The sequence below is a fragment of the Schistocerca piceifrons genome, chromosome 3 (assembly GCF_021461385.2).
Source record: "Schistocerca piceifrons isolate TAMUIC-IGC-003096 chromosome 3, iqSchPice1.1, whole genome shotgun sequence".
Lineage (NCBI taxonomy): Eukaryota > Metazoa > Arthropoda > Insecta > Orthoptera > Acrididae > Schistocerca > Schistocerca piceifrons.
Genome location: NC_060140.1, coordinates 482,251,613 through 482,264,853, shown reverse-complemented (window position 1 = coordinate 482,264,853; position 13,241 = coordinate 482,251,613). Strand labels below are relative to the sequence as shown.

Genomic DNA, 13,241 nt, shown 5'->3' with positions numbered 1-13,241 from the left:
CTAGTGTGTCATGTGGATATCTGCGAAGGCAGACACCAAATTTTAACTGAACCCAAGTATGAAGCCGAAAGAAGGTAAGCATTTCTGGTAAGGCGAATACAGGATAATATCAACAGCAGCAGAAAATGGTATAACAAGATTAGGATTCACTGTGAGTAGGTAAGTAGAGCAGAGGGTAAGGTACTGTTAACAGTTCATCGTTGCGGTTGTTCTCATGAGTTTCGACATCAGATCAACGCCGAAAACGATAGTTCAGGTATACATATCGACGTCACAAGCAAAAACACGGAGAGATAGAGGGAGTATATGAGGATATTGAGCGGGTAGTTCGGTATGTAAGGGGAGATGAAATTCTAATAACGGTAGTGAATTTGACCGTCGTTATAGGGGAAAAATAGTAGAAAGGTTTGCGGGAGAATATAGGGTTGGTAGTAGAAATGAGACAGAAGAAAGACTGAGCTCTGCAATAATTCTTCAGATGGTAATAGCGAATACTGTGTTCAGCAATCACAAGAGGGGGCGGTATACTTGGAAGAGACTCAGACTTGAAACGATTCTCGCTGGATTAAATCATAGTTAGACAGAGGTTCCGAAATCAGATATTGGATTTTAAAGCATACCCTGGAGCAGGTGTGACTCAGATCACAATTTAGTAATGATGAAAAGTAGACTGAACTTAAGAATCAGTGTGGAAGAAAATGGGGTACTGGGATACTGAGAAATGATGAGGCCAGTTTGAATTTCGCTAAGCATGTGCATACTGCGATAAGGAGTAGTAAAGTAGGCAGTTCAGCTGAAATGGAATGGACCACTCCAAAAAGGGCAAAGCAGATGGTGAACGGGCAAACAAAAGTATTAGGGCAGTAACTCCGAAGAAACTTTCGGTAACAGGAGAAATACTTTAACTGATCGACAAAAAAAGGAAGTAGGAAAGTGTTCACTGATGTTCAGGAATAGAGAAATACAAGTCACTTACGAATGAAACAAATAGGAAGTGCATGGCAGCCAAGGCGAAATGGCTGCAGGAAACATGTGAGGAAATCGATAAAGAAGTGATCGTTAGAAAGAATGACTTAGCAGATAGAAAATTCAAAACAGCCTTTGGTGAAATTAAAAGCAAGGGCAGTAACAGTAAGAGTATAATTGGAATCCAACTGTTAAATGCAGAGGAGAGAGCCGATAGGAGGAAAGAGTACACTGGAAGACCTCTATGGGAGCGAGGGCTTTTCTGTTGACATGAAAGGAGAGGAAACAAGAGGTGACAGGGAAGAGACAAGGGATCCAGTAATGGAATCAAAATTTAAAAGCGCTTTAGAAGAGTTATGATCAAATAAGTCAGAAGGGACAGATAAAATTACATCGAAATTTCTAAAATCATCAGGGGAACCACAAAACGACTGTTCATGTTTGTATGTAGAAAGTATGAAGTTAGCGATACGCCATCAGACCTTCGGAAAAACATCATCCAACAATTACGAAGAAAACAAGGGTAGGTTAGCTCGAGAATTATCGCGCAATAGCTTAACAGCTGAAGTATCCAAGCTGATGACGAAAATAATAAACAAAAGAATGGAAAAGAAAACTGAGTATTTGTTAGATGACGATCAGTTTGTCTTTAGGAAAGGTAAAAGCACCAGAGAAAAAAGTGTGACTTTGCGGTTTATAATAGAAGCAGCAGGGTAGGAAAATCAAGACATGTCCTTGGGACATGCACTTTGCGAAGGGTATCTTGCACCAGTCATTTCCATTCCCGTTCCACTCGCAAACAGAGAGAGGGAAAAACGACAGTCTATATGGCTCCGTATGAGCCCTAATTTCTCGTATCTTATCTTCGTGGTGCTTAAGGAGCATTGTATGTTGACGGCAGTAGAATCGTTCAGCAATAAGCTTCAAATGCCGGTTCTCTAAATTTTCTCGATAGTGTTCCTCCAAAAGAACGTCCCCTTCCCTTAGGGATTCCTATTTGAGTTACCGAAGCATCTCCGTAACACTTACGTGTTGTTCGAACCTGCCAGTAACAAATCTAGTAGCCCATCTCTGAATTGCTTCGATGTCTTCCTTCAGTCCGACCTGGTACGAAACCCAAACACTCGAGCAATACTCAAGAACAGGTGGCACCAGCGTCCTATATGCTGTCTCCTTTACAGGTGAACCACTCTTGACTAAAATTCTATCAATAAATCGAAGTCGACCATTCGCCTTCCCTACCACAGTTCTCACACGCTCGTTCCACCTCATATCGCTTTGCAGTGTTACTCCTGGATATTTATACGACTTGACTGTGTCGAACAGGACGCTGGTAATACTGTAAGCGAACATTACTGGTTTGTTCTTCCTACTCATCCGCATTAACTTGCATTTTTCCACATTTAGAGCTAGTTGCCATTCATCTTCCTACAGTCACTCAACTGCGACAAGTTACCGTACAACAAAGCATCATCGTCAAACAACCGCAAATTGCTGCCCACCCTGTCCGCCAAATCATTTATGTCTATAGAGAACAACAGAGGTCCTATCATACTTCACTGGGGCCCTCCTGACGATACCTTTGTCTCTGACGAACACACGCCGCCGAGAACATGATACTGGGTTCTGTTATTTAAAAAGCCTGCGGGTCATTACATATCTGTGAACTTACTCCATATGCTCGTACCTTCGTTAACAGCCTGCAGTTGGGCAGTGTGTCAAATGCTTTCCGGAAATATAGAAATATGGAATCTGGCTGTTGCCCTTCAAAAAATGTGTGTGTGAAATCTTATGGGACTTAACTGCTATGGTCATCAGTCCCTAAGCTTACACACTACTAAATTACAATTATTCTAAGGACAAACACACACACCCATGCCCGAGGGAGGACTCGATCCTCCGCCGGGACCAGCCGCAGAGTCCATGACTGCAGCGCCTAAGACCGCTCGGCTAATCCAGTGCGGCAACTGTTGCACTTCATCCATAGCTTTTAGTATATCTTGAGAAAAAATGGCAAGCTGAAGTTTCGCTCGACCGATGCTTTCTAAAACCATGCTGATTCGTGGACATAAGCTTCTCAGTCTTTTGTAAGTTTATTGTATTCGAACTGAGAATATGTTCAAGGTTTCTGCAGCAAACAGAAGTTAGGGATATTGCTCTGTTATTTTGCGGGTCAGTTCTTTTGCACTTCTTACATACTGGAGACCCCTGCGCTTTTCTCCACTCGCTTGGCACTTTGTGCTGGGCGAGAGTTTCACGGCAAATGCAAAATAAGTAAGGAGACAACGACGTACAGTACTCTTTGTAAAATGAAATTGAAATTCCATCCGGACCGGGTGATTTATTTTTTTTTCAAATCTTTCAGATGTAGCTTTACGTCAGGAATGCGTATTACTATGTCATCCATACCATCCAATGGTCAAACGACGGTATGTTTGAACGACTTTGTGAAACACGAAAGCCGGCCAGTGTGGCCGAGCGGTTCTAGGCGCTTCAGTCTGGAACCGCTACGGTCCAAGGTTCGAATCCTGCCTCGGGGATGGATGTGTGTGATGTCCTTAGGTTAGTTAGGTTTAAGTAGTTCTAAGTCTAGGGGACTGATGACCTCAGAAGATAAGTCCCATAGTGCTCAGAGCCATTTGAACCATTTGATTCTGGCAGACCGTAAGAGCAGATCGTGTCTGCCATTCAGTGATGTCAGTAAGATTATCATTCAGCTTAATTATTACGTAAGATTCAGAAGTGCCGTAGCTAGTTGCTGAAAAACAACCATCGATAGTATCTTCATAGAGAGATGTAATGAGAAATTATATTAAAAAATAAGTCAATGACCTCTCGACCGTGACATGCTGTTCCTTCTGGTCAAAGATAATACTTATCAGTGTACGAAATCGGCTAAATCTGAGTTCAAGAGGTGTCAGTACGATAAAAATTGATTATTTTACTAAACTCATTAAAGAGATGAAGTGGTGTAGTCATGGCAGAAACGAAAAATACAATACTTATTAATCACATTCATTAATGAATTCCTTTACTTCTTTGACAGCATTTTTCCCCCAGAAGTAGCTTTCCCAGTAATTCTGTGCAGCCTACTGCCGCGAGTTCATCTAAGCGGCCGGCCGCGTGCTAATGCAGATGTAGCGGAAACAGTAGCGGCTGCGAGGGCCGCATCCCCGCCAGCCGTCCCCACCGGTGTCGCGTGCGCCGCGCCGTCAGGCGTTCGTGACGTCATAGGCGGCGGCGGCGGCTGTGCGCGTGCGCACTGCGCGACCGGTGTTTGTTTTGGGAGCGCGGCACGTCGGCGGCGACGGCACAGTGTCGGCGGCCGGGGATGCGGCCAGCTGTGGCCACACACCATGGGCGCTCACCAGTCGGCGCGCGCCTGCTCGCGGGGCCCCGCTGACCAGGAAGGTGGGTGCTCTCTCTGCTTAATGTAGCCCAGAGGCTGCAGCGCGGCCGTACCCATGTCCACAAACGCGTCAAGGTCATTGTTACGCGTTCTCCGCGTTTCCTCGTGCTTTATCTTTCACCGTAATTCCCTGCCATTTGTGGCAATATCTGTGTAACACAACCATGTCAAAGTCGATGCAACGTATTTTACAGGGAAGTCACCAACTATCGATAATTTTAGTGACCGTCGTCGGATGTCGTTAATTTTCTTAACACTTAATGTACACAATGTTCACAGTAAACTGCATATCTTTTTGTAATGAACCCTTCATAACTTGAATTACATTTTAGAATACTAGTATTAAAAAATAGAAACAGAAATGACCTTCAGTATTCACCACGTAAATTCCCTGTTCCATAGCAGGGGGGGGGGGGGGGGGGGGACCATGTAGCCACAACAATATTTTACCACCGCCTTCGAAAGCTAAATGCATTATTAGCCAAAGAAAACAGTTTTGAAACAAATTTTAAACCATCTTTACTTGACAATTCCTTTTACACCAGAAGTGAATGCGTGATTGGATAGAATTTGCGAGCGAATGTTTCACTTGGTAAATTACAATCAATGTAAAAACCAGTCATATAAACCGTCAGAATGTAGCCACGTTCCCGCTAATGATATGTATTACACTGTTACATGGATTGACATGTTCCACGTTATATCGAGATGTTATTAATAAAACATGTAAATGACTAAGTACCTAATTACTTCTGTGGCCGAGCGGTTCTAGGCGCTTCAGTCTGGAACCGCGTGGTTGATACGGTCGCAGGTTCGAATCCTGCGTCGTGCATGGATGTTTGTGATGTCCTTAGATTAGTTAGGTTTAAGTAGTTCTAAATCTAGGGGTCTGATGACCTCAGATGTTATGTCCCATAGTGCTTAGAGCCATTTGAATCATTTTTGAACTGCTAACGTGATGTAGCTGATAAGAATACAATGTGCAGTACCAAAGACGACGTCTGATGATGTCCGTAAGAGGACGAAACCAGTGATAAAGCTATGTATTCTATGCGTCCACTTCTCTTTTGTAAATTATAATGAAATACGTGTGGTCAGCTGTTGCAGATCTCACATGATGTTAGTTGAACACTTAACTTCTTCCTCGTTATAAAACAGGGAAGAAGGCAAATAAAATGAGTTTTTCAATATTTTGACTTCTTAGTATATTATGTAGATAACCTCTCTTAAAAGTTCCAAGGTTACAATTATGTTCGTCTGCGTGAATTAAATTTTTGCTAACAGATCTGTGTGTGATTAGAGCTCTACTTTTATGAAAAAAAGGTTAAGTGAAGGAACAATGTAAATCCTACATTCGATTATAATTGTTATTAACGCTGTATAACAATGTGTCTTACTAACTTGAACGTGTGAAACGCATGTAGGCATTACAAACCATCATTAGGAGTGTTGAAGACTATTCGAGTATGAAGATGGGTTAAGATATATTGAACGTAGGAAATTCGATCTGTGCTCGTAAGCGTAGCTACGAAACTAAGACTTCAATTGAGAAACTGTATTTTTGCGTAAATACCTTAGTTTTCTGTCTTCTAGATTTTATGTAGCAGTACCTCGAAGGAAAACTATTAGGCAATCGCCGACGTACACCTAGTGTGAAATTTCCATTTGTCTATTACACATCATTCACAGATCTAAATACCATGGGCACTTAATGTAACTATTAACCCTTTCATCCTTTAATTTTTGGTGGAGGAATGAAAAGTTTTCTTTGTATGGTAATGCTCTTAAGTGATTTTTAATGATTTTAGCTACAAAATTTATAGAAAAATATGTACCTGTTTTCAAAATATACTTAGTATACTTGGCTACATTTTATGGGCTACAATAATTAATTATGAAATTCTGTATTGTAATAAATAGTAAATTGATCATCAATAATTATCATGCAAAATAATAATTACAATATTCAACTATACAATGAAATATAGCGAACCAACGACAAGCTGCTGCACAATGTTACATTGACTTACTGAGATTTTCATAGTGATGGAGAACAGTTGGCAACATTTGCGCATGATGAAGAGTATCAACATTCACAAATGTATACCTCAGGTCTCCATTGAGAAGAAATACTTCTGTTTGAGGTGAGACACTGTAAGAGTTAATGTACACAGTTGTAGCCAGAGGGTCTGAAAGGATTAATTGTATTTGATAATAAATTCCAGTTGATTACTTTTTTATTTTTTGCGTTTATGCAGAAATTTTTGAAACGTTTTTAGTGCTAATATGGACATTTATCTAAAAGGACGAAGACGTGCGGAACCTTCCTAAAGAGAATGTGTTAGTCTCACGAGATATTGTAGACGTGTGTTTCACCACGCTTGAGCAGGAAGACATTACAATTTGTCGTTGATTAACGGACCTCTAGACCACTATGTTACGACACGATAACTACAATTCTTAGAGCGCCTGAAACCAGTCCTTACTGAATAAGATTAACCTCGGTTTGTGCCTCTACATCACAATTTCCGAGCTGTTCCTGGTCGTTGGTTTTATACGTGCAGTTTCAATCCTTGTTGGATTTCTTATTAACAATAAAGTAATGCCAATTCAAGTTGCATCATAATCGCGATGAAGCCATACCGTAATATTTGGAGTCAGATGCTGTTAACGAAATCCATCACTAACGGAATTAAATAGGGAGGTGGTTTACGTTGGCGTTGCGCGACGAAATATTTTTATTTAAGTAGTCAGGTGAACACCATGTTTTATGCTCACCCGAAAGATATTATTTTGGACTAGCGAATCCCGCCCTAAACATACTGAGAAATCGTAAATTACGGTGTTGATCTCTCGTTGTAGACCTAAATCAGGTTCACGTACATACGGAGAATCAGCTGAATGCAGCCATCAGTCCACTGTTTTCTTAGTTAAAACACAGTACCACCAAAATACTTACTGAAATGTTCTTCTACCACGGTCTGAAACTAAACTGATATGCAAAGAACAATCTACATCAAAATACATGGAATTCCATCAGTAGCCTGCCTCTGGTGGCCGAGCGGTTCTGGTGCTACAGTCTGGAACCGCGCGACCGCTACGGTCGCAGGTTCGAATCCTGCCTCGGGCATGGATGTGTGTGTTGTCCTTAGGTTAGTTAGGTTTAAGTAGTTCTAAGTTCTAGGGGACTTATGACCTCAGCAGTTGAGTCCCATAGTGCTCAGAGCCATTTGAACCATTTGAATTCCATCAGTAGGAAAATAGTATATTCGAGGAATATAAACCGCCACTCTCAAAGAGTTCCTTTGAGTTTTGAGTTCTTGTACCGTTTTATTTAGTAATACATCCACAATTAATATTGGTTAAGTGTTGGTAGAAAGAAACGTATTAACGCAATTCGTTGCTTGTGTCACTACAGAGTAGCAATTTTGCTACCTTGAAAATTTGTAGGTAAATAATTTATGAACCATTTTCAGTCGTGATAAAAGGATGTGAAAACACAAAAACAAATGCGGCCTGTTAACAAACAGTCCATGTCTATTATGATTGCGGGAGAGAGTAATTAGTGGATGTCCTGTGTTTCCAAATATTGGCTCGTATGTCAAGTACAATTGGCATGCTAATCGGTGTGGCCTGCAAATTGTTCCCAAAGGCACAGCTTTCAAATACTCGTAGATTATCAGCAGCTGTGAGCCACTGTCTGGAATGGGCAATAGAATTTTCTTCCTTTTACCTACATTCGCTATTCCCAGAAATTCAGTAGGTAGGATAAAAGTGAGTATTTGAGCTCTCCTCAAGGAAAACCATTAATCTTTCCGATGAGCACCTCCAGTGACTTCAAGAAACCTGCCTGGAAGTTTTGCTGCAGAACTTTTATCTCGTTTCTTAATTCGAGTTTTGCATAATTAAACAACACAACTGAATATTTGAAGTCCATGTTTCTTTCACTCTATCGTTGAGTAATTGCGGAGCCAAAATTACAATATACCACTGTAAAATCTGTTACTTGGAATGGTAACTCTACCACATGCGGTCTCCAGTTTGTAAATGGATCCAGTGGATCTTTGCTTGTTTTCGAATATCTCGTTCATTTAAGAACATTATCACCAGCTGGACAGAATGGAAAAGAACAGACAAGTTGCAAATGGTTATTGTTGGTGATGATTCATAATATTGGCAATTTGAAATGCAAAGCGCTAATTCTGAATTTAATGAAAGTTAGATTTGTATTTAGTCTACATAAATAACTTACTGCTAACTTTGAGGGAAACAGATGTTATGGCTATGCCCAGTGTTTCTAGAAAAGGAAGCGGTGTTGCATTTTGTACTATGAACGTAAATTCTGTGGGGAACGTATGTGGTTCTGTGGCCGCACTGAACTTCGTGCCTTTGGCAAGGAGTGCGTGCGAAACCAAGATTACACGTTACATGAGGACCCTCTTCACGGCACCGTCAAAGCTAACATAAATCGTCACAGACTGCTATCGCGAGTCAGAATGATCTTTCAATGAAGTGAATACCCTTAGCTGCATACAGGCGTTGATATAAGTCAATGGGGACGGTTGAAAACGTGTGCCCTGACCGGGACTCGAACCCGGGATCTCCTGTTTACATGGCAGACGCTCTATCCATCTGAGCCACCGAGGACACAGAGGATAGTGCGACAGCAGGGCTTCATCCCTGGCACGCCTCCCGTGAGACCCACATTCGCATCTTATTTCCCGCACTATATTCATAGTGCCCCTGCCCATTATACTCATTACTCGCGGCTTTACTGCCAGTTCCCAAAAGACCTCGCGCACTGTTTGAGCATGCGCCCAGAAGAAGATGGTCAAATGGCCGGTGAGCCTTAACTATATATATATATATATATATATATATATATATATATATATATATATATATATATATATATATATATATATATATATATTCGGACATGTCCGAAAGAACATATATATAATGATCTTTGATTTCCGCCGGCCAAGAAGGAGAGGGCAGAGAGTGCTTTTGTCGTATTTCACTCATAACAAGCCGCGTAGAAATACGTGAACCGCTCTTGCAAAAATTCTTATTCAGCGACATTTCCTGTGTCGTGCTATGATCATCTGTTAGTTCTATCGGATAAACTGTAAAACACTTGAGAAATAAGTGGTTCATAAGCCAAGTTATCTTTCAGGAAAGACAGATCAGCAAAACGCCAAAAAATACATTCCTCGCATCAAAAGTCGTCTGCAAAGGGGATGATTTAAATAATCCTTAAATTACGTTCAGATCGCTCGTTCTTTTTTCCACAGCCGACTTAAGGTTTTTAAAATAGTGTGGGATTCATTGTCGTCAACTTCTTTTATTTCAGTATATAATGGCGACCCATTTGATGGCATGTCCGTTGATTCTACACTGTCCAGTTACTTTAATATGACCATCTTGCAGAAGCTTTAATAACCACCATCTGAAGCGCAGACCGGTGCTATACGCACAAGAAGAGTCAGTGAGGTTCTGAGGTACCGACAGGGGTGCCGGCACGGTAACTCAGCGTGTCAGGTCAGAGGGTTAGCTGCCCTCTGTAATAAAAAAAAAAAAAAACTGAGTTAATAGATCAGCGGCGAAACGAAACGGGTGTCTTGCGACGTCCGCCCCGAGCAGATACAACGAACGAAATCGAACAAAATGAGATGTAGGAAAAAAAAAAAAAAAAAAAACAGGGATGTGGAGCCGTGCCGACTCCATTGCTGTGGCCAGCTGCGATAGGCTTCTCGGTTGAAGATCCACCGTGCGAATAGCCCGATAAAGATGTTTCCACGAATTCTCAATTGGACGTAAATTCGCGGAGTCTGGTGGCTAGAGGAGTGACGTAAACTTAGCCTGGTGTTTGTCGAATCACGCTTGAAAACTGCCAGCTGCACAACACGTCGCATTGTCCTGCTGGTAGATGCCGTCGTACGGGGGAATAACAAACTGCATTTAGGGGTGGACATGATCCACAAGGATAAATGCATACTTGTGTTGATCCATTGCGCCTTTCAGAGATCACTCAGGAAATGCCTCGGAAACATTCCCTCCTCCGGCCTGCACCATTCCGACGATTTTTCCGTAGAGTTTGCTTTCAGAAGTTTCACGCCGTACGCTTCAATAGGCGTCTCTACAATGGAGCATAAAACGTGATTCATCTGGAAAGACCACCTATCACTACTTGCTAGTTGCTTTCGTCACTGATGAACAACAGTGAGCATGGGTGCATTAACAAGGCGCCAGCTGCAGGTGCCCGTAGGCAGCAAATGTTCTCTGAGCGGTCGTTGAGGAGACAGTGATGGTAGCCCCTGGGTTCACCTGGATCGTCAGTTGCTGAACAGTTTCGCGTCTGTTCGCCCATAAACATCACTCTTATCTATGTCCCGTGGTGCACCACAGATTCCTCGATACCGGGTTAGGACATCGGCAGTTTGCCATGCACGATATATTTTAACGAGGATGGCAAGCGAACTGTTAACAAACTTAAGCCGTTTTTACATATCCTACCACCCTTGGCCGAATGTCAATGATCATACCCTTTTGGATATCAGACAAATCTCTCCTTTTCCGCATTACAACAACGAGTGCATCGTTTCCCGCGTCCCCCTCCAGTACTAGTGCTGCCACCTGCCATCTATGAGTGATAATTGCACATTGACGTCGAACAGAGGTCGATGGTCACATTAAAGTGCCACGACCGTGTATATTACCGACCATATAGGGCAGCATTGTTGCCTGTCAGCATTGCCTGCCACATAAATACCAGCCAAATGTTCGGCAACATTCTGGGCCACTGTTGTCCGGCAGTGTTTACGGTAGTATATTCCCAGCTAAAAGTGTTCACACGACTCACAGTACTGTGCGAAATCGACGAGAACCACCTAATGAAACAGAGCAAATGGAAGAAAAGAGGTTGGCGAAAATTAGATAAATCCGGCAATAAAATATTGCAATACAGTTAAGGACTGGGACAACAGCCTTGCCGCCGTGGGTACACCGGTTCCCGTGAGATCACCGAAGTTAAGCGCTGTCGGGCATGACCGGCACTTGAATGGGTGACCATCCAGCCGCCATGTGCTGTTGCCACTTTTCGGGGTGCACTCAGCCTCGTGATGCCAGTTGAGGAGCTACTCGACCGAATAGTAGCGGCTCCGGTCAAAGAAAGCCATCATAACGACCGGGAGAGCGGTGTGCTGACCACACGCCCCTCCTATCCGCATCCTCAACTGAAGATGACACGGCGGACGGATGGTCCCGATGGGCCACTTGTGGCCTGAAGACGGAGTGCTTTTAGGGACTGGCGAGAATCTTCGCATAAAGTTCGCAGTCTATTCGACGATTATGCTCAGGCTATAACATTGTACTGGTGAATAGTTAAAGGCGGGCACAGCTATGCCTAATGCCAAATTTCACAAGTTACTCCATTATGGCGTTTAAAATAAGTCCTAATCCTTCGGCGAGTACTAGACCGGCCTTTAGTGCTCAGAACTCGTGCAACCGTTATATGAAAATAAGCACTGAAGTCCTCCTACAGCAGTTAGAGTAACACTTTCCGCAGAACATGGTGAAAAGTTTTGTGAACATACGCGGCCAGTTCGCCGCTGAACTGCCACAAGCACTTCCCTCAGCGACTACTGGACACAGCATTTTCATTCCCTGCGTACAGATGTCTGAAAACCCATTCCTCTCTCACAGTAAATACCTGGCCTTACAACTGTCGACGACATTCCGCATATCTACCTAAGGCAGGGAAGGCGTACGGTTAGCACGGCTACCATTAGTGGTACGTGACCAATTACACACATCAAACAATGTTTTGCATCACCTCGGTTCCGAGTGTTTAGCACGTTCTCTTGCATTGATGCATGCCTTTATTCGTCGTGGCATACTGTCCACAAGTTCATCAAGCCACTGTCGGTCCAGATTTTCCCACACGTCAGCGGCGATTCGGCGTAGATCCCTCAGAGTGGTTGGTGGGTCACGTCGTCCATAAACAGTCCTTTTTAACCTATCCCAGGCACGTTCGATAGGATTCATGTCTGGAGAACATGAGGGCCACTCTGGTCGAGCGACGTCGTTATCCTGTAGCAGGTCATTCACAAGATGTGCACGATGGGAGTGCGACTTGTCGTCCATGGAGACGAATACATCGCCAATACCGCCGATATGGTTGCACTATCGGGCGGAAGACGGCATTCACTTATCGTAAAGCCGTTACGACGCCTTCCATGACCACCAGCGGCGTACGTCGGCCCCACATAATGCCACCCCAAAACAGCAGGGAACCTCCACCTTGCTGCACTTGCTGGACAGTGAGTCTAAGGTGTTCAGCCTGACTGGGTTGACTCCAAACACGTCTCCGACGATTGTCTGGCTGATAAAATATGCGACACTCATCGGCATGTTGCTGCGCGCATCTGTACCACGCTGCATGGTGTCGTGGTTGCAAAGATGGACCTCGCCATGGACCTCGGGCGCTGCTCATGCATGGTTGTTTACATCTTTGGGCGGGTTTAGTCACGTCTCTGAACAGTCAAAGGGACTGTGTCTGTGATATGTTATCCACAGTCAACGTCTGTCTTCAGGAGTTCTGGGAACCGGGGTGATGCAAAAAAAACTTTTTTTGATGTGTATTATATGGGCACGGCATTCACACTTTCAAGACCAGCTACTTCGAAGAATATTGGGCCATTTATGCAGTTATTTCAAGCGTTAGTGGCACGCAAGTAATTATGTATTGTCAAGAGTAATACACACTACACCAGGGCCAAGCTTCAAGATTTATTTCTCATATTTGCTTTAGTTCTTTGATCGATTACAAATTTTAAAATAATTTTGACAGAAAGTATCATTA

The 13,241-nt window shown here is 43.0% G+C and overlaps 1 protein-coding gene across 1 annotated transcript in view; it reads left to right on the top strand.

The window, feature by feature from the left end:
* Positions 1-4,295: 4,295 nt before the first annotated feature.
* Positions 4,296-13,241, top strand: part of LOC124789737 (serine/threonine-protein kinase 32A) — a 603,517-nt gene continuing 594,571 nt past the window's right edge. The window contains exon 1 of the mRNA XM_047257189.1: positions 4,296-4,377. Coding sequence (XP_047113145.1) covers positions 4,323-4,377 — 55 coding nt within the window. The 5' untranslated portion in view covers positions 4,296-4,322. The remainder of the gene's footprint in view (positions 4,378-13,241) is intronic.